General features: G+C 41.0%; 4 protein-coding genes and 1 long non-coding RNA gene across 8 annotated transcripts in view; 1 reads left to right on the top strand and 4 right to left on the bottom strand.

Moving 5' to 3' along the window:
• LOC108092449 (MKRN2 opposite strand protein) overlaps positions 1–10,318 on the bottom strand; it is a 51,074-nt gene extending 40,756 nt beyond the window's left edge. The window contains exons 1-2 of one of the 2 annotated variants that reach the window (XM_017192035.2): positions 10,140–10,318; positions 5,299–5,329 (exon numbers count right to left, since the gene is read on the bottom strand). The gene's annotated coding sequence lies outside the window, so the exon portion shown is untranslated. The remainder of the gene's footprint in view (positions 1–5,298; positions 5,330–10,139) is intronic. The other variant, XM_017192034.2, reaches the window with a different exon arrangement.
• The window catches only part of LOC108092448 (protein eyes shut), a 49,607-nt gene extending 37,780 nt beyond the window's left edge, over positions 1–11,827 (top strand). The window contains exons 7-14 of the mRNA XM_017192033.2: positions 3,205–3,477; positions 4,919–5,211; positions 5,474–6,134; positions 6,202–6,365; positions 6,506–7,237; positions 7,391–7,633; positions 9,292–9,792; positions 10,543–11,827. Coding sequence (XP_017047522.1) covers positions 3,205–3,477; positions 4,919–5,211; positions 5,474–6,134; positions 6,202–6,365; positions 6,506–7,237; positions 7,391–7,633; positions 9,292–9,792; positions 10,543–10,730 — 3,055 coding nt within the window. The 3' untranslated portion in view covers positions 10,731–11,827. The remainder of the gene's footprint in view (positions 1–3,204; positions 3,478–4,918; positions 5,212–5,473; positions 6,135–6,201; positions 6,366–6,505; positions 7,238–7,390; positions 7,634–9,291; positions 9,793–10,542) is intronic.
• LOC108092450 lies at positions 11,733–12,046 on the bottom strand. The gene is made up of 2 exons (XR_001771434.1): positions 11,990–12,046; positions 11,733–11,930 (listed from the first exon to the last, which is right to left on the bottom strand). It is a non-coding gene; the product is annotated as an uncharacterized LOC108092450 (long non-coding RNA).
• Positions 12,047–12,212: 166 nt separating this feature from the next.
• LOC122320014 (ras-related protein Rab-6-like) lies at positions 12,213–12,622 on the bottom strand. Its single transcript, XM_043207940.1, has 2 exons — positions 12,423–12,622; positions 12,213–12,339 (listed from the first exon to the last, which is right to left on the bottom strand). The coding sequence occupies exons 1-2, from the start codon at positions 12,620–12,622 to the stop codon at positions 12,213–12,215; spliced, it is 327 nt and encodes a 108-aa protein (XP_043063875.1).
• Positions 12,623–12,903: 281 nt separating this feature from the next.
• On the bottom strand, positions 12,904–18,770 carry LOC108092513 (ras-related protein Rab-5B). 3 transcript variants are annotated; one of them, XM_017192133.2, is made up of 6 exons: positions 18,661–18,770; positions 14,976–15,390; positions 14,784–14,904; positions 14,297–14,465; positions 14,119–14,232; positions 12,904–14,055 (listed from the first exon to the last, which is right to left on the bottom strand). In XM_017192133.2, exons 2-5 carry the CDS (start codon positions 15,242–15,244, stop codon positions 14,132–14,134), a joined length of 660 nt encoding a protein of 219 aa, XP_017047622.1. In that variant the 5' UTR covers positions 15,245–15,390; positions 18,661–18,770; the 3' UTR covers positions 12,904–14,055; positions 14,119–14,131. The 3 variants fall into 3 exon arrangements, with proteins under 3 accessions (XP_017047622.1, XP_017047621.1, XP_017047623.1); XM_017192132.2 differs by lacking the exon at positions 18,661–18,770 and adding an exon at positions 18,395–18,500; XM_017192134.2 differs by lacking the exon at positions 18,661–18,770 and adding an exon at positions 17,145–17,163.
• Between the last annotated feature and the right edge of the window lie 646 nt (positions 18,771–19,416).

Raw genomic sequence — 19,416 nt, 5'->3', positions numbered from 1 at the left:
TTGAAAATTTAATTTACCGCGTTTGCCCTGCTCACAACGGGAATTTTCGCCAACGGGCGGGACTCGTGCGTAATTAATCGTTTAACTAACATTTCCTGGCCAAAGCCAACACTTGGCCAATTTAAGCAAAAAAAAATGAAAAAAAAAACCGCAAACCGACTTAAAACTTATTCAAATATTTTCACTATCGCAGCGCATTACATTCGAAATGGGAAAGTAAAGTTTAAATGGGTTTTGGCTTCCATCGGATGCATAAAAAGAGGAGCAGTTAACAGGCGAACAAATTCGGGGAATTAAAAATAAGGGAACATTTAATGTAAAAGTAACTAAACGAGTACAAATTTTTATTCGCAAAAAGTTTTCTAATAGGATAAAAAAATATTTCAGAAACTGTATGTTATAGTTAAGAGTTCTGTAAACATTTACTTCACTTATAGACTAATTTCAAACATTGTACTTGAAGGCAATTTAAAACAATTTACAAACTACTCATTTATCCATTTTGCCCATTTTCAACCTGTTGACTTAATGGCCTGCAAATAGTCCTGCAATATTCAAATGACCAGCACTTAAAGCCATCATCGAATTGTCCGCAAATCAAAAGCCACAATCACTCAATTGTCTATCAGGAAAATGGCTTGTTTACAATTCAGCTGTCGGCAATTACTTAAAAATTGCCATCAAATTGATGGGTTAAAGGCATATGGAAAATGACCAAATAATCGTTTTAGGCACGTAAAACTGGACGAAGGCCAAAGTCAAATCTGGGAAAATGGAATTCCCTCGGCGAATCAAGGATAGACGAAACGTTGGCATAAACAGGACATTAGGAAATAAATATATATCAAAAAGTGGGACAAGGAGTGAGCGAGACCGCAGCCCATATAAATAATTTACCAGAGGGAGAACAAAAAGCGAAAGTGGGGAAAGGCGGGTGAAAGCGGGCGAAAGCGGGGGGAGGCGTTCACATTTTACGACTATCGAATCGACCACAAATTTACTTTTTAGCACTTGGTCCCAGCTCGGGGCGATCCAATGTCCGATGTTAAGGACTCTTGTCCTATATATACGTGCACAGAAAGAAAAATGTACATACTAAAAGGCTAGACATTTGATTAATATTGATATAAAAAATATTTACTTTATATTTATTATTAAATCTTGTGGACAATAATTTTTCTAGCGGATCTTCAGCCCTCTAAATATTTCCTTAAAATACCAATAGTTAAATATTTCTCCCAGTGCACTTATATTATATTACTTTCCTTCCTTCGCTTTGTGGATTTTGTTTTTGTGTTTTGGCCTGGCAAGTGGATTTACGAGCAACAAATTTATGTTCGTTGCCTATTTTTATTTGCCTTGCGTGCTTAATCGCCCGAGCAGAGGGAAAAAGGACTTTTTCGCCCGGGGGCCACTCGATGGCGATGATGACGATGTCGAGCCCTCGATGAACTATAGTTGCCAGCCAGCCCCTTTAGGGAAACCCACCCGTACAAGTAGGCCTCGTCGAACAGCAGACTGTAATGAGCCTAATGCCCGGCACAATTGACATTTTACTTAAGGACCTTCATCGAACTGGTGTTGCGCACAATTAGTGTAATTAGAAAGCAATAACAATTACCGTTAGTCGAGCCTAATTGCGGCCACATTTCTTTCCGCTTTCGACGGGAATTTCGTTTTAATTATTGCGAATTTCCCTAATACAATCCGAGAATTAAGTTCATTAATTAGGCTGACTTGCCTTCCTCGGCAGCTTCCGCCGCTAAGAACTTTTCAATAGCATTCAATTGGCCGTGTCAATAAATTATATTCAAGGATTTTCCACCGGCCAAGAAAAATCAGCTCCCTTGAATGTACACAATGCTAATTTAATTTGTCGTTCAGTCAAGTGCGGCTAATTGAACTTTAAGTACCATTTAAGGGAAGCTCACATTTTTGGTTTTGGTTCGATAAAGAAACTTCAAATTGGGTCTTTAAAAGAGGAGCTTTAAATTCTTTTAGAACTCTAAGAAAAATATTGAAAACTATTATCAAGTATACTGTCAGTTATTTTATACAATATGGAAATGTACGTCAAACGCAGTTCGCATATGTTGTAAAAACTAAATGCAATCAGAGAAAACTTTTTCCATCTAGACAGCATATGGGCAACTTTTTTACAGCTTTATCCTGCCTTCATAAAATAACAATAAAATATTTGTACATCTGCAGGCATTTATTGCACTGGCTCTGGCATTAAAATATCCACATTCAAATGCAATAAACGCGAAGATATGAATCCCAGTTCGTCCGTAGGCAAACCATCTTCCAGCCCCAAAACCAAAAAAGGGAAAAATTCTTTCGACAACAAATAAAATCAGGAATACTGCGGATGAAGCCTTACAACAAAGGCCATTCAAATAAAAGCAGGTGACATTCGACCGAGCGGGGCAATACAAATTGGTGGCCCCTTCGGAAAAGGGGGAAATTCCTGTAGTAACTTCAACCGAAGCCTTTTCCTCCGTCACATCAAAGGACCGGTAAAAAATTCCATGCCATCGCGCAGCAGGCGAAACAAAAATTTGACAGCCGATTGACATTACAGCCAATTGTTGGACGGAGTGGAAAAGGATATGGCCAGGATACAGTGGTTCCGCCTCTGAGTTAAACAATTATTAGGAGTGTCATAATAATGTTATTTCGTTTGAAAATGAAAGTAGAAAAGATCTAAGCATTCAAAAGAAGAACAACAACTCAACATAACTTGGTGATTTGTTGAAAATTATTATAAATTTACAAATTTTAATAAATAATGTTGATTCCATTAAAATATTTGTCATATCCAGCATTTACCTTGAATCACTTTTACACAAGCATTAATCCACTGTAAATAAGTACGGGTGTCCTGCAAAAGATGCCTACGTTGAAAGGTCAACAGGCAAAGGGAAGGATAACAGATTGCTGGCAGGACCCTTTTTTCGCTGGATGCGGGGGCTCGCAATGTAGGGGACTGGATTGTGGTGTCATAAATATTTTTACACATTGGCATGTTCGGAATTTTTTCTTAAAAGTCGTCCCTAAAAGCCGGGAATGCAGGGAGTGTCAACCCGCGCCAAAGAGAAAGTGCGGCGTATTAAATATTTGATGCACTATAGTACCAAAAAAAAAAGGGGAGAATTCAAAAGGTAAAAGAACTAAAGGAATGCCTCGAATGTCCCTTTGCAGATTGGACTTCAGCCGGAATTACACACACTGCAATGCCTCGCTGCTGGTGAACGACACTCTGGCCATGTCCGGGGATCAGCCCACCTGGCTGAAGCTCCTGCCCCCGCGCCTCCACACCCCCGACGCCATCCTGAACACCTGGCTGCACCTGGGCGGGGCGCCCCAGGCCCCGATTGGCCTGATTATCGAGCTGCCGCCGGCCCAGAGCGGCACGGGCTTCACCGGCTGCCTCCACACGCTGCGGATCAATGGACAGGCTCGCGAGATATTCGGGTGAGTTGGATAGAAACCACTAAAATGCCTAGTCTTAAGCCATAAAATAGGGTATTAGATTTACTAATAATAATTATAAATGACCCATAGGTTATTACTTGGCCAAAATTAGTCTGATCTGTTGTAGGATCCCTAAACGAACTGCATTCAAACTTTTTTATTTGAAGATAGCCGATAAAGTAACTATATTTCCCACTACCCCAAAAGTTCCTTCCCCACTCAACTTCCTTTCGCCCTTTGGCACTTTGAACGCTGGACCACAGCTAATGAACAGCTCCCAAAAAGTTACGACTTCTTTTGGGCCGATGGCGAGGCAGTGGGCAAATATCCTCCGCCGGGGGCGCCTCTTAAATGTTAATGCCGCTTACTCATTTTCCGGAACCCCAAAGTCGGGGAATAAAATAAAAAGAAACCATCAAAACGCCGCCGCACAAAGTTGCAGGTGGCGAAAGCCTTGGAGGAGTTGCAGTAAAGACCAGATTATACGGCCACCAAGAGTAAATAACTTTTCGCAGGTACACGAAAAAATTAACTCTTCTTACGTGCGGAGATAAAATGGAAATGGCGGGGTTTTGTCGACATATACGACATATAGCTAATACCCAGAAATCGTGTGTGCTAAATGGGCTCGCATGAATCCACTGGGATTGGCATAAATAAAAGCAAAGTGCTGTGATTTCAACCGTTAACACTAATTAATATCATTATAGAAATACGTTTATTGCCTATCGTTTGCCTTTTAAAAAGTTGTTTTTGTAAGGAGTTCACAACGAATACCCTGCGCCTGCAGGCTTAAAGTTTTCATGTCAAAGAAACTTCTTGACCATAAAAGAAATGACCATGCTAAAAGCTTATACATTATGGCCTCTTACGAAGTTCGCCAGTGGAAATGCAGCCAGCCCGATGAAAAGGCCATCTCAAAGGAGGGGAACGAAGCTGATGGCATGGGGACAGCCAGTCAGCGAATGCGGAAGCCATACGTCAGTGTGCAACGTTCATAAAAGCGCGAACACAAACAGATGGTCCGAATGGAGGGGGCGGGGCAAAGGGGGCTGAGAAGTGGGGGAAAAGGGGGAAAGGGGGCGAGATGGCGACAAAGGGGCGGACACATCCGCGTCGAAAGCGCTGACAGCTGTGGGCTGTTTGTCAAATGGCGCACAAGGATAGCGAAAAGGACACTTCGTCCATGGTATTGGCATGTTGAATTAGCCCAGCTCATGAAATTAGCTGGGACACCTAACTCATCGCTTTATCTTAATTCTGCACAAAAAAAAAAAAATGTTTTTAAATCTCGAATAAAAATTTTTGTGATAAAAAATAAATTTCCCTCAAACCTCTAAATTTTATAAGTTTTAAATATAAGGTATTTAAAGAAACGCATACTCTTTGTTCGGATTTTACTTTTTTTCAACCAATTTGCGTGACTTTTTTCTCTGTGCAGGGATGCCCTGGATGGATTCGGCATTACGGAATGCGGTTCCCTGGCTTGTCTGTCGAGTCCTTGCCGCAACGGAGCCGCCTGCATTAAAATCGAAACCAACGATCTGGACGAGAACGGCGAGAAGGCGGAGAAGTGGAAGTGCAAGTGCCCCACCGGCTACATGGGACCCACCTGCGAGATTTCCGTCTGCGAGGACAACCCGTGCCAGTACGGTGGAACCTGCGTACAGTTCCCGGGCAGCGGGTACCTCTGCCTTTGTCCGCTGGGCAAACACGGCCACTACTGCGAGCACAGTAAGTACTCATAATAAGAAATATTCATAAAACTATATTCTTAAGTAACCGTGGCTTAAAAAATATTAACACATTAAGAAAACTTACCAACTTTGAAGAATAAGTAGATGGCAAAATACTGTAAAAAAAGCAAATAAAATAAAGTATTCAGATTAATTTTTACAAGGATCATAAAATATTAGAGGAATATAACATTTAAATAGAAAACATTCATTCGTTATTATTGGTATTGAATTAACCCTTTTTCTAAATTTTAAAACAGATCTTGAGGTGGCCCTGCCTTCCTTCTCGGGCAGCGTGAATGGACTGTCCTCGTTCGTGGCCTACACAGTGCCGATTCCCCTGGAGTACTCCCTCGAGCTGAGCTTCAAGATCCTGCCGCAGACCATGTCGCAGATCTCCCTGCTGGCCTTCTTCGGCCAGTCGGGATACCACGACGAGAAGAGCGACCACCTGGCGGTGAGCTTCATCCAGGGCTACATAATGCTCACCTGGAATCTGGGCGCTGGACCGCGTCGCATTTTCACCCAGAAACCCATTGACTTCCGGCTGGACGCTCCGCGAGTTCCCTACGAAATCAAAGTCGGTCGCATTGGTCGACAGGCCTGGCTCTCGGTGGACGGGAAGTTCAATATCACGGGTCGTGCCCCCGGAAGTGGCAGCCGCATGGATGTGCTGCCTATTCTGTACCTCGGAGGCCATGAGATAGCCAACTTCAATACGCTGCCCCATGATTTGCCGCTGCACTCGGGCTTCCAGGGATGCATATACGACGTGCAGCTGAAGGCGGGACAGGTCACGGTGCCGCTGCAGGAGACCCGCGGGGTCAGAGGTCGCGGGGTGGGCCAGTGCGGCACCAGGGAGTGCCATCGACACGCCTGCCAGCACGATGGCGCCTGCCTACAGCATGGAGCAACCTTTACGTGAGCTTTACCCTGGCGATTCCCCATCCTAGTTACTAACTTATATTGAATTCTATTTCCAAATTAGTTGCATCTGCCAGGAGGGCTGGTACGGTCCGCTGTGCGCCCAGCCCACGAATCCCTGCGACTCCTTCAACAACAAGTGCTACGAGGACGCCACTTGTGTGCCACTGGTGAATGGCTACGAGTGCGATTGTCCTGTGGGACGCACGGGCAAAAACTGCGAGGAGGGTAGGTTGACAATTAAACCAGAAAACCATTGAAGTAACTTATAAACATTCAAAAGTTCCAAACACAAATGATAACACACCATCCTTTTAACTATTCGACTAGTTCATCTCTATAAATTTCTTTAATTTTCTATCCCTTAGAAATTCGATCTCTGAGCGACGTTTCCCTCACCGGAAGACGCTCGTATCTGGCGGTTCGCTGGCCATATCTGTACGACGGAGGCGACAAGCTGGGCGCCAAGCGCTCCCAAATGGTCAGCTACCGGAACTTCACCAAGAAGCTAATGCCCCCGAAGCCGATCACCACCCCGAGCACCCACTTTGTGATGAAGCTGCTCAACGAGGTGGAGAAGCAGCGCAGCTTCTCGCCGGTGCCGCTGATGGGATCGAAGACCTTCGAGGAGCACCACCGCGTGCAGTTCTTCTTCATAGAGTTCCAGCTGCGTCCGCTTTCGGAGAGGGGACTGCTCCTCTACTTCGGCACCCTGAACAACAACCAGGACAAGAAAATCGGCTTCGTCTCGCTCTCCCTGCAGGGCGGAGTGGTGGAGTTCCGGATCTCGGGACCCAGCACCCATGTGACGGTGGTGCGGAGTGTCCGGATGCTGGCCATCGGCGAGTGGCACAAGATCAAGATGGCGCAGCGGGGCAGGTGGCTCACCCTGTGGGTGGAGGGCAGCGCCTCCTCGGCACTCGCTCCCTCGGCCGAGGTCCTGGTCGAGCCGGACTCTCTCCTCTACATCGGCGGACTGAAGGATGTGTCCAAGCTGCCGCACAACGCCATCTCCGGATTCCCGATTCCCTTCAGGGGATGTGTGCGCGGTTTGGTGGTCAGCGGAACTCGCATTGTGCTCAACGAGACCAACATTGTGGGTAAGTAAAGATACTTTTTCAGTTCCTTTAAATTCTATCTATATATTCTATATTTTGTATAAATTATTTAACCAATACTGTTTTGTAACCATTACAAATCAGAATGATTTGAACTGCTGCTTACATTTGCATTTCACATTGCTTATCACCCAGAATCTCGCAACATTCGGGACTGTGATGGCACCGCTTGCGGCGGAGACTCCTGCGAGTCCGGAGGACACTGCTGGCTGGACGAGAAGCTGCAGCCGCACTGCATCTGCCCAGAGTACGCCAAAGGAGACCGATGCGAGTACTCGGAGACCTGCAAGCTCATCCCGTGCAAAAACAATGGCAGGTGCCTGAGGAGCGGACGCTGCTCGTGTCCAAATGGATGGGGAGGCTTCTACTGCGAAATTGGTGAGTGCTTAGTAACAATTACAAATTACGAAGCAGCCGAAAGGTCAATAACCATAAGCTTGTTGGGTGCAGCTTATGATTCAGTGGGTTTCCAGCAAAAAGTGCTTCAGTTACTATAGCAATAAATCATATTAAGGCGAGGAAAAACAAGTTTCATAAATCTTCCCGCCGCTCCAAGTTCAAATCACGAAAATGTGTCACGAGTAAAAGTTTGTTTTCGCAATTCCTACAGAAGCTGAAGTGATTTTATTATTTTTTCATGATCTCTCTGTGAGCTTTGTTCGGTGTGGAGTTGTGGGGCAAACGAGTTTCGAAGCCGCAGAGTAGAACAACATTATTATTATAATTAGAGATTGACGGCAACCGAAAAAAACCATTAACGGCGGCATTTGGATTCTGGATGGTTCAGTGCACAGCGGGGTCAGGAAGTCGGTTGGCCAGAAATATATAGCAGAAATTAGCGATCTCTGATTCATGGCAAAAACACTATAAATCCGAATGGCAATAGAGCTAGAGAATAATTAAAACTCGCCGTGACTCAAAGTTGAATGCTCTCATTTGTGTCCAAAAAGAACACATAGTTATTTCATTTAGGAATTTATATTAATTCCATATTTTGACATTTTCTATTTTAACTGCTTATATGGTTACTGCTTTATTTTCCTTTTAAGTATAGTAAGTCCATATGTAAGTTCTAGTAGCTCTTACAATCGTTTAACCCACCCATTTAGTAATTTCAATATTTTATTACCCCCTCATAAATGCAACATTATTCAACATGATAATAGCACTAACCAAAACATCAATCAAGCATCTGCAAAACAAGCTTTTTGATTATATGAAATCGGCAGATGCGTTTTTTTGTATTTCTTTATCCATCGAACGTTATTCGTGGAGATTCAGCTGTCTGCCTTTCACTTATTAGCAAATTGTATATTAACATGCCACAAAAGCGAGTTGAAATTGAAGAAATGCAAGCCGGTAAAGGGAAAACGAAGCGATAAGAAATATGGGAAAACTTAGATGATAGATCAACAACGATTAGAAGCTGGGGAAAGCGAAGAACAAACAGATGATAGACAAAATTACAGGTACAAAGGTGGTGAAGAAAAAAATTGTAGAAAAAGTGAGAGGAGTGTGAAGAAAAATTAATAACTGCATGATAATAAAAATTAATCACGGCTTCAAGTTCAGGTTCTGAAGATGATTCATAACGAGAAAAAATCTGGAAAGTTTTTTTAGTTGATAGAGAAACTAGAAGTGAACAGCGTGTGCACAATAAGAAATGTTGGATTTAAAATTATTTTAAAGCTACTACTTTTTAAGGTTACTATCTCCCCTATATTTGGGATGGGGTTAGTTCATTTTTTTGCCATTTTGTAGCAACAAGAAATCTTCTTACTAGTCTAGAAAAAGGTTGAGCAAGTGGCACCTGATGGTGGGCCTATAAACGAGATCAGGGCCTTAAGATGAAGATGAAGATCCATAAAGCGAAACAAAAGACGAAGACGAACAATGCAGCTGGAGCGGCAAGCTGATGCTGTAATTTAATTAGGTACCGCATGCAATATGTTTAATGCAACGCGAGTGTCTGCTTCCCCCTTTTATTCCCCGCCGCCATATAATATTTGTATTTATTATTTTTTCTGATTTTCTAGCCATGAGCAAGCCGACGACGCCGAGCTTCCGCGGCAACAGTTACCTGATCTTGCCGCCGCCGCGGATTCCGATGAAAGACAAGCGGCGGGGACCCTCCCTGTACGTCCGCCCCCGCGAAGCCATCCAAGTTTCGCTGAACTTCTCCACGATCGAGCCGGACGGGCTGCTCCTGTGGAGCGAGCACGAGAGGAGCAAGTTCCTGGGCCTGGGACTGGAGGCGGGTCACCTCAAGCTGGCCAGCAACCTGCTGGGCAGCACCAACGACACTGTGAGGGCTCCGGCCAGTGGGTTCATCGCCGACGGGGCCTGGCACTACACGAGCGTCCTGCTGGACCGCTCCAGGCTGGAGCTCCAGCTGGACGGCGAGGTGATATTCACGGAGCGGCTGCCCGAGAACGGAAGGTCCTTGGCCTCGACCACCCCGAGGACAGCTCTGGCGGGCAGGCGCAAGAACTCCAGCAAGGAGCCGACAATTAGCTACGAGGATGTCTTCTACTTAGGTGAGTTCATGAAGTCTAAATTGCATTTAGCATTTGATAGTGGTTAATTACCTTGACTTCCAAAGGAAATCCCAACCTAAATTTAACATTGATTAATTTTTCTTATGCCCGTTTTATTCAATGTCGGTTTATTAATTGTCTTACCGGTTATATTACTAAATGCTTTGTAAAAAAAAACTACATATCTCTTTTATCTTTTACTTTGGTAAAGCATACAAACAAAATTTTAATTAGCCCGCTTTCGGTTGCAAAAAAAAAAACTAGTCGTTTTTTAGAACTTTTAAAACACACAAACATAAACAACTACAAAGTGCAATAAAAGAAAGAATATGTATAAAAGTACTCACCGTTAAACAAATCACTTATCACTTATCCACTTTAACGTACATTATAAACAACACTTGTCCACCACTTGTTTAAACTTAAAAACATAAACAAACCACTACATTTTAAATGAAACCTGCAACAAATCTTGTTAACTTGTTGAACAGTCGCGATCCGAATCAGTGTTACCAGAAGGTGAAAAGGTTTTCCGTCCAAACTGATCTCGACCGTTTAAGCCTTAAATACTAGAATCCGGTTTTCCCAATGCTTGCGGTAAAACAGTTAAAATAAAACTTTATGTTAACGGTTATGTTAACATGCCTGGGAACTGTTAACCACAACACATTCGCCTTACCCAACACTGCCGCCAATTTAAACTCAAATTCAAACTGATAAGAGCATATTATACTTTTTTATTTAAAACAGGTGGCTTCCCCAACTCGGACTCGGTGAGCAGGCGCACAAAAGGCCGGTTCTTCGATCCCTTCAAGGGCTGCCTGCAGGACATCCAGTTCGGAGCCGAGCCCACAGCGATTATTAGCGATTTCTCGACGTATCAGGGCGAGAACATCGGATCCTGTGATCTGCACGGCGATGAGCCACTTATTGTATAGGAAACGAAATCAAAAGCGAGGCAAAATCGGATAACGAATCTGTAGAACATTTCGATTATTTTGGACTTTCAAGATTTGCAATCTTCTTGAGAAGCTAAATAACGACGCGATATATAGAGAGTACTACTTGTAAGCTAAGTGATAAGCGAGTTTATATAGGAAATGGGGGAATCCCCTCCTGGAATCAATATATACACACAGTTTTGGGCAAAGCTATCGATAAAAGACAGACGAAAAAAGACAAGAAAAGGAACGTAATTTTGTAAATTTTATAGAAATAAATGAAAAACAAAAAAAAGACAATGTTTAGACTTAAACCATGGAAACAAACAACAAATTAACTGGTTTATCAAAACAATACCAAAAGCAAAACTAAGAAAGACAAAATTGTAGACTAGGATCTAAATCTAGAAAATACCGATACCAGATACAGATATATACTTCTCTTACGTAAGTGATATTTCAATTGGAAAAAAGAAACTGGATAACGATCCAAAATGCAATTTAACTTATCTGTATATTGTTTTGGTTGAGCCAACTTTTTGTTATGCAATCGTTAGCACTTGTGTTATGAAAAACTAATTAATTATTCCCTTTAATCGAATCTCACCCTGTTTCCCAAAATTTAAATTCTCTTCTATCTACGAAAACTGCCCCTAACAAGTTTCTGCCATTTTAGTTTTTGCAACTTTTACATTTAGTTAGTAAGGTAGATATGGTCCCCCTGTTATCGTTATAAAGCATAAAAATCTCCTGATTGAAGCCATTTAGTTGCCTTGTAGTAAGTTAGCGTATACTCTCTTTGATTTACCTTAAACTAACTTTAAATCGAAATCGACTATTCTAACAAAACAAATCAAGACGCATACCGAAAATCTATGCTAGTCATACAATATAATTATTCTTATAAATGGAAAACCAAGTAGCGAGAAAGATACAAACAAACAAATATATACACTACTTATACAATACGAAACCAAATGAAAATTGTAACCAAAACTGTACGTTAAGTATGTATTTATTTCGAGAGAAATCTTAATCAGTTATAATTTTAAATAAAAAAACAAAAGGGAATTAGAAAAGGTTAATAAACTTAACAGTCAGCTCTTGTTTTATTTGGGGTATTGGAATCATCCTGCTACAAGTACCAAGAAGATTGTTTTTGCTTTATAAATATGTTCGCATCTTTTATAGCTATCGCTGAAATAACGGTATGCAAAAATTAAAAAGGTAATAAAAACAATCACTAATCAACTAACCTACTTCTAGAAAACACCTGTTGATATTCAAGTTTGTGGCTGCGGATGTTTCCCAAAAGATTAATCCATTCCGCTCAGCATATTTTTCTGCCTCCTTGGTGGTTACAACTCGATTATGGGATATATCTGCCTTGTTGCCCACTAGGGCTAAAACCTTCCGTGGTTGTTTTGTCTGGAAGTAATATAAATTTATAATTCTATGAAGCATAAAGCAAGTTCCATTTTAAACCCAATCATTGAGTTCCTCGGCCCATTTTATGGCATCATTGTAGCTATCCCGATCGTGAATATCGTAATCCAACAGGGCACCCTCGGAGTTTGTATAATGTGTTCGTATTATATTCCTAAATCTGGTCAGAGTAAAATGTAATACATATTTTTTTACTGAATCAAATATTTGTTCTCATCTTTGACTCATTTTCCTTATACTCACCGCTCTTGACCCGCAGTATCCCAGATCTTCAGTCTGGCAACTATTTGAGGTTCAAAAATAGTTTTTTTCAGAAATTCCACTCCCGATGTGTTTTGAATTTGTTCAGGAAGATTGTTATATACGTAGCGCGAGAGCAAGGACGACTTTCCCACGTTGGAGTTACCCAGAATGACCAAATCAAAACAGAATATTGACTCCATCGCTGACCGAACCGCATTTAAAGGGTTACAACTCAAAACTAATTAAATCGACCCTTGAGTACATACATATTTATAATTTCCCTCTCAGGCTCAATGAATACTAGTCATCCACCGATTTTTATTCACTGGATGACTATACATGGATACTAGCTTAGCTCCAATGACATAATTTTAATATCAACTTCCGAGAGTTTTCAGGAACCCCAATAACACCAATTAAATCTGTTTGTTTTCTCGATTCAAATCGAATGACATTATATATATACGGATTCATATACATATAAGTATATACGATGTTTTCATTTATTATAATTTATAAATGTTAAATTTAAATACATACAGACAACATAAAAATTATAAATTGGAAAGAAATAAGCATCCGATTCGATTTCAATATCAAATCATAGATGTTTTTGGAACGATTTAAACAAATAGTTGTTGTATTGTGTTGTTCGTTTCGTTTTATTTACGTTTGTTTTCTCTTTGCATTATGGTAAAGTATTTCAAGGTTTATGTTTAAGATTTCACTTTACTTCCTCCGCTTAATTGCATACTAGATGTAAGTTTAATTTTTAATGGTTTACGATAGTTTCTCCTTTCTCGTTTATGTTTAAAGATAGTAGCATTAAATCTTCGATTGTTGCTAGAATGTGGAAAATAGTTCAACGCAAGACGAATTAAAAAAAGGTAAAATTATGCATAATTGTTTTTTTGTGGTTTTTGTTTTGTTTCATTTTCATATGTGTATATATAATTTATATAAATTGCAACTATCACACGTGTCCGCCGCGACCCGGAGTCGAATCCGCACTCGCATCCGTATTAGAACGCAATCCGCATCCGGAATCCGAGCTTCGGAGCCGGAGAGACACACACATTGCCACAGACCGAGGCGAGCGAAGATCTTTAGCCGCTGGCCTGAATTTTTGCTCCTTGTGGTGTTTGTTTCTTTATTTGGAACGCTGCTGAGAACAACTGCAACTGGAATCCTCCCTTTCCGGTTTCTCTTTTTTATACAATACAATTTCAAACATTCTACGACACGATGAACTCTGCAAAAACCTTCTGCGCTTTCTCTTCAATTTTTATTATTTTGCGTTGTTATTTGAAATGGTTTATGTTCATATTATACTGATAGTTTAGCTCAATTGTGGGGGCGTGTCAGTTTGGTTTTCTTTTTGGACAGATATCAAGTCTAATTGGGTAAATCGAGGTGTGGGAACTTGTAACTAACTTTGTTTTAGGTTGGGGATTTATAATTCTTATTAGGCGGTCTTTATCATTATTGTTTTGTGGCTCTAAAATGAAATTACTTTCCCCTGGGAAAGCCGGCTTTAGGTATCTCTTTCCGATTCTGTTAAATTTTTAAATAATTTTTTTATTTATAATTATCAGCATAAACTTTTCAAATCTCTCGTTGGAAATTTCATTTTCTAGAAAACCAAAGGCGCATGTTAGTAATGAGAACAATCTTTTGGGAAGTGGGCTGGACTAACCTACAAAGGGACATCACTTGCAGCAGTTGTTCGTCGGTCGATTTGTTTCGTTCCCATTCGGCCTTATGCTGGTTCCCTGATTGTTGGCGCCATCGTTCTTAGGTAGTTTCTTGGCTGTAATTAGGAAAGTGATTAGCAAAGTTTCCTGTCTGTTTCGCTTGGGTCATTAATAGCCTACCAATGGCCAAGAAAATGTCGTTGACATTCATGCCCGTCTTGGCGGATGTTTCCATGAACAGCAGCCCGTTCTCCTCGGCATATTGCTTCGCTTCATCGAACTCCACGACGCGAATGCTTGACAGATCTGCCTTGTTGCCGGCCAGCGCAATGACAATGTTTGGTGAGGCCTAAAGAGAAAAGGATTATCAGAAGCATTCTTAACTAGTCAACGTTGCTTAAGGCGTTTTCAAAGTCTGTTTGGAGCATGCCATAGGTTATAAGGCCTGAATTCTACTCAAACATGGCCAAGGAAAACAAATAAAAGCAATGGGGCGTGAACGAATGCCGAGTTTCTGAAATCAAGTTCAGTGCACCCACTGGGGGGCACTTGAAAAGCAGCAACAAAGCGAATTTACATTCATTCAATGATGAAGCGCTCTGCGCAAGATAGCATTGACCTTGATGGTGGAAGCGGAATTAAGAGTAAACGCGATGATGACACTCACTTGTTTATGCAGTTCCTTGACCCAAGTCTTTGCACGCTGAAAACTGTCCTGATTCTGTATATCATAGACGACGATAGCGGCCTGCGCTCCCCGATAATACATGGGGGCTAAGCTGTGGTACCTGTAGAGTTAGATAAAGTCAGGATTCAGTAAGGAACTATTATGATAAAGGGATAAAGTGTCGACAATTACCGCTCTTGGCCAGCCGTGTCCCAGATCTCGAACTTGACGACGGTGTCCTCTATGCAAATGGTCTGTGTGAGAAAGGCCGCGCCTATCGTGCTCTCCTGGTACTCGTGGAACTGTCCCTTGACGAAGCGCAGCACCAGGGAGGACTTGCCCACGGCGGACTCGCCGAGGAGCACCAGCTTGAATTGGCAACTTTTGTTCTGCGAGGTGCCGTTTGGTCGCTGCGCCGTTCCAGTGCCGCTGGCACCGCCGCTGCGTGGTGTGGTTGCCATGATGGGTTTGGTTTGGATTGAATCGGACCCGGTCTTCCTCCTCTGAGATGGCAACTGGTGATTGGTTCTACGGACGGTTACTGCAACTCACTCCCTCTGCTGAGTAAGCTTATCGGAAAGATTGCTGGCGAATGTGGATTTGGAATCTGGAAAAAATGACAGGGAGTTAGTATCTACAATAAAATTGTAAGTCATATTATCTACGCTGTTTGTTATCCTTTTTTAAGACTGTTTTTTAATAGGTGTATTAAACATATTGAACTCCCTAATGTGATCTCAACTAAAATGGGTATTTTGTTTCCACGTACGACAAGCCCAACGCAAAACATCAAGGGACAGAGTGGCGCCTTCGTTTGTTTAATGACGTCGCCGACAAGCCCAATAAATTTAATTCAATATGTCCGACAATATGCATAATAGGCCGCCACGCTTTTTCCGAACGGGAAGAAACCAAAAATAAACTGAATGACTGATAATGGTAATCGATAAATCGAGAGCAATACGCCCCATAAAATCTCGTAGTATAAAAATGCGTCTATGCATAAATCAAAATTTTTAAAAATTCTGAAACATGGCAAAATATTTATACTGATAACAATACTAAATCACATGCCACTTCCGGCAGAGTAAAAATTGAGTTATTCAATTTCAAGAACTGTGCTTAGATTTTTGCTTGCGTGTCGGCCTCAAACACTCACAAACATAGTTAATTGCATGTGCCAAAAGCAACACAGCAAGAACTAAAAATACTTAGGCAAACACAATCGGGAAACCCTAAAAATGTTGTTTAGGCGCAATTATTGTTTTTCCTTTCTCCGCCAATTTCCAGGCGATAGATGAGGGGTTTACAATGAAACAAAACTAAAAAGTTCTTATCGGTGAAGGTATGGGAAATCGAAGTTATCTTCATACCCCAATACTTTTATTGCAGCTCCTTTGAGCTACTAGAAAATGATAATGTACACATTTTCTGATAAAAATATTTCGAGGGCGGGTGCTATACATATGTGTTTTATATAGTATAGGTTAGGGGACGCCTCAAATTATGCGTGCGGCTTTCACAATCTATTTGTTATCAGTTAAACTCCAATGAATCATACGCCACATTGGCCCCTTGTTTTTTTTCTAAAGTGCTGATCAATCTCTATCCCACCGCTTCGATTGAAAAATAGGTGATTTTTTAAAGTTTTTATATAACTGAAATATGTTAGTGTTGTCTTTAAAAGCTTCGCACGCTTCATAATTTGAATTTTTAACAACAGACGTTGGGAACCTCGGATTCCCGGCTAAAAATTAATTAACACATTGAAGCCAGACTGAGCAGTGGAGATAAATCTACAAAGATCGGGGGATGGAATTCTACACGTATCTTGTTTATTTTATGGAGAGAAACAAACTTAAAGCGAAAGAGATTGAGAGGCAAGTGAGGGCGGAAGCTGTGATAAAAATCAATGCAAAATAAACTAAAGGAGACACGGAGAAAGTCAAAGCGTTACAAACATGTTGTTGTTGCTGTGTGGCGTTATTAAATTAACGTAGCGAGAGCAAAATATGCAGGTCCTCTCTTTGACATTAAAAATGCAGTCAGTCAACAATTGTTTGTCACTCCCTCTCCCTTTCGCCTCTTCTATTGTTTTTGTTCAGAGACTTTGGAGCAAAGTGCACAGTCCCACACACATGTATTCAAGCGGCAAATTTGCTCTCTTTTCCAAATTTTCTCTCACTTTCGATAAAGACATTTTACCTACAATTACTTTTGTTGTCCACCAAATGACGTATGTATTTTGCATTTTATTATATCTACACAAAAAACCTTAAATTAAATTAAAACAAGCCGCGTTTCGATGCACTAGTGCAAAATTTTCCATGTTTAGCAGACAGCTGGCAGAGTACAACTCACCGGAAAATATATTAATTTATTTATATCCAATTTCCATGTCATACCAAAGCTTTAAGACACTTTAACAAAAGACCTGGCCTTCGCGCTCGTCTGCGGAAAATTCAATAAAATATAAAACAACGTTCAACGGTGGGCTCCGGAGGAAATGACGGTTCTTTTAGAACAGCTGACGATGCGTCATTCACACGTACCAGTACAAGCGAATTAAAAGAGAGCATGAGAGCCACAGGAACTACACCATGCAGCCACAACAAAGGTCACTCTAGTATGGCTTAAATTCTATAACACATTAAACAATTAAAAAAATAAAACTATAATCGAGGCTTCAATAATAATAACAAAAACTATTTGAAAAAATGGAGCGCTTCAATATATGCAAGGATACATTAAAGTATACTTTACTTTTTAATGTACAAACATTTGCCTGTTTGACCTATCAAGGTGCTCGTGATTGTACCGCCTCACTCGAAAAGTCAACAAGTGCAATTTTCTCAGCATTTTCTCAGCACGAATATTCCAAGCACGACTAAAAAATGGAGAATACATTTAGCTTAAACTTACAATCACACATACTACTCGTTGAATATGTCTTCTATTGACAATAATGGTCCTCTCTTTTTGCAAAGTGAGCGAAAAAGACTAAATAAACAATTGTTAAATGCGAACAAATGACGATGAAATTTTGTTTACATTTTGGCTTAAAGAAACACACTCGTTTAGAGGAAAGGCGGGGGGAGTTTTCTGCAGGAGACTGGCACGATAAGAAACGGATTGCAGATAAATACAAACACATACACAAGCACTCTCTTAATTTTTAAGACGCAAAACAAGCGGAACAAAGAAGAATGATTTTCGTCTTAGTTATGCGGTTAAAGCCCTGATAAATCAACTGATAATGGGGACCGATCCGACTGATCAGCTTTATGTGAAGCCCAGTGCACCTGCAATTTCTTTATCTTTTAACAAGACAATCGAGCACTATTTTAGTTGTTATGCCCACTGTCGTCAAGCTGGTCATATGCCCATCTCATTCTGGCGCCCGCTCCGTTGGGCAACGCACCCAAAAATTCAGGGCCATCTATCGCGCTCACTCTTACACTGGCACTATGGCGGATGGGGCGAAAAAATTTTTACACAACTTTCTTAATTAATTACGGGAAGAGCGAAAACAACAACGCAAAACCACTTCACTTTTGCTGATTTACGCACTTTTAACGCGCACTGCAATGCAATTAAATACTTGAATTTACGTTTTTCTCCGATTAATTCTGTGTCCCAAGGCAGCCCCAAGAAACGAAACAAAACGAGCGAAGAGGGAGATAGACAGCGACTGACGACTCGCCTCTCGGAAGTTCGTCGCAAGTCTTGTTTTTGTCGATTTCCAGGGCGACGTCACCGCTGTGGGGCGTTGCTGGCTATTTTCCACATGTACCCTCGGTCACTATCGTGTTTTTCTCGCTTTCGTCACTAGGCTGGTCGATTTTATTTGCGTAGGATTTTGGTAAACTTAACTTACAACTTTCTTGCAATTTTTATCAGTGTGCCCGACTCTGGAAATACCTAAGCTGCAAAAACATCGTTCTCAAGTCGATGGTATCGATGTTTCAAAATCGACTCTTTGCTGATTTGATGAAACTAATCGATGTTTCGGGTTTTTCCATTTAGCCGTCACACCCTCCTAACCCAACGACTACACCTTATAAGCTAGCCAGGGCACCGTCCAAAGATATCATATTCACTCGGCTACATCCACAGTTAGCTGTGACTAAGTCTGTGAACGATCTAATTTACGCGGGATTTTTAAGTTTGGGAAATTTTCATTTTGACAAGAATCCTCATGAACATCTAATTAATTTCGAAAATTATAATATCCCTTATTCTATATATATTCTGCCCTGAGTAACGAATTTGGTTGGAGAATGATAAAAAAATTCAAAAATAATATTTTATATATTTTGTTGGTTCTCAGCACTGATTTGCTTAACTTTTAATAGTTTTTTCGCTGAGATTTGAATTTCTCATCGTATTTTTGATTCTGACGTCACTAAAGGTTGTATGATTTTTACGTGACTTCAAATTGTAAGCAGTAACTTATGAATTTTAACCTAGCCCTTGACTTAATCATTTTAACAAGACAAAAACTTGTTGGATTTTACTGTAACTTCTTATTTTGCGAATAAAAGCTACAAAATTTTCCACTAATTACGTATTCATATGATTAGTATATTTCCCATGCCGAGCGCCCATGGTCACACTTTTACAATAGCATTGG

The sequence above is a fragment of the Drosophila ficusphila genome, unplaced genomic scaffold (assembly GCF_018152265.1).
Source record: "Drosophila ficusphila isolate 14025-0441.05 unplaced genomic scaffold, ASM1815226v1 contig_412, whole genome shotgun sequence".
Classification (NCBI taxonomy): Eukaryota; Metazoa; Arthropoda; class Insecta; order Diptera; family Drosophilidae; genus Drosophila; species Drosophila ficusphila.
This window is presented reverse-complemented; position numbering and strand designations above follow the sequence as displayed.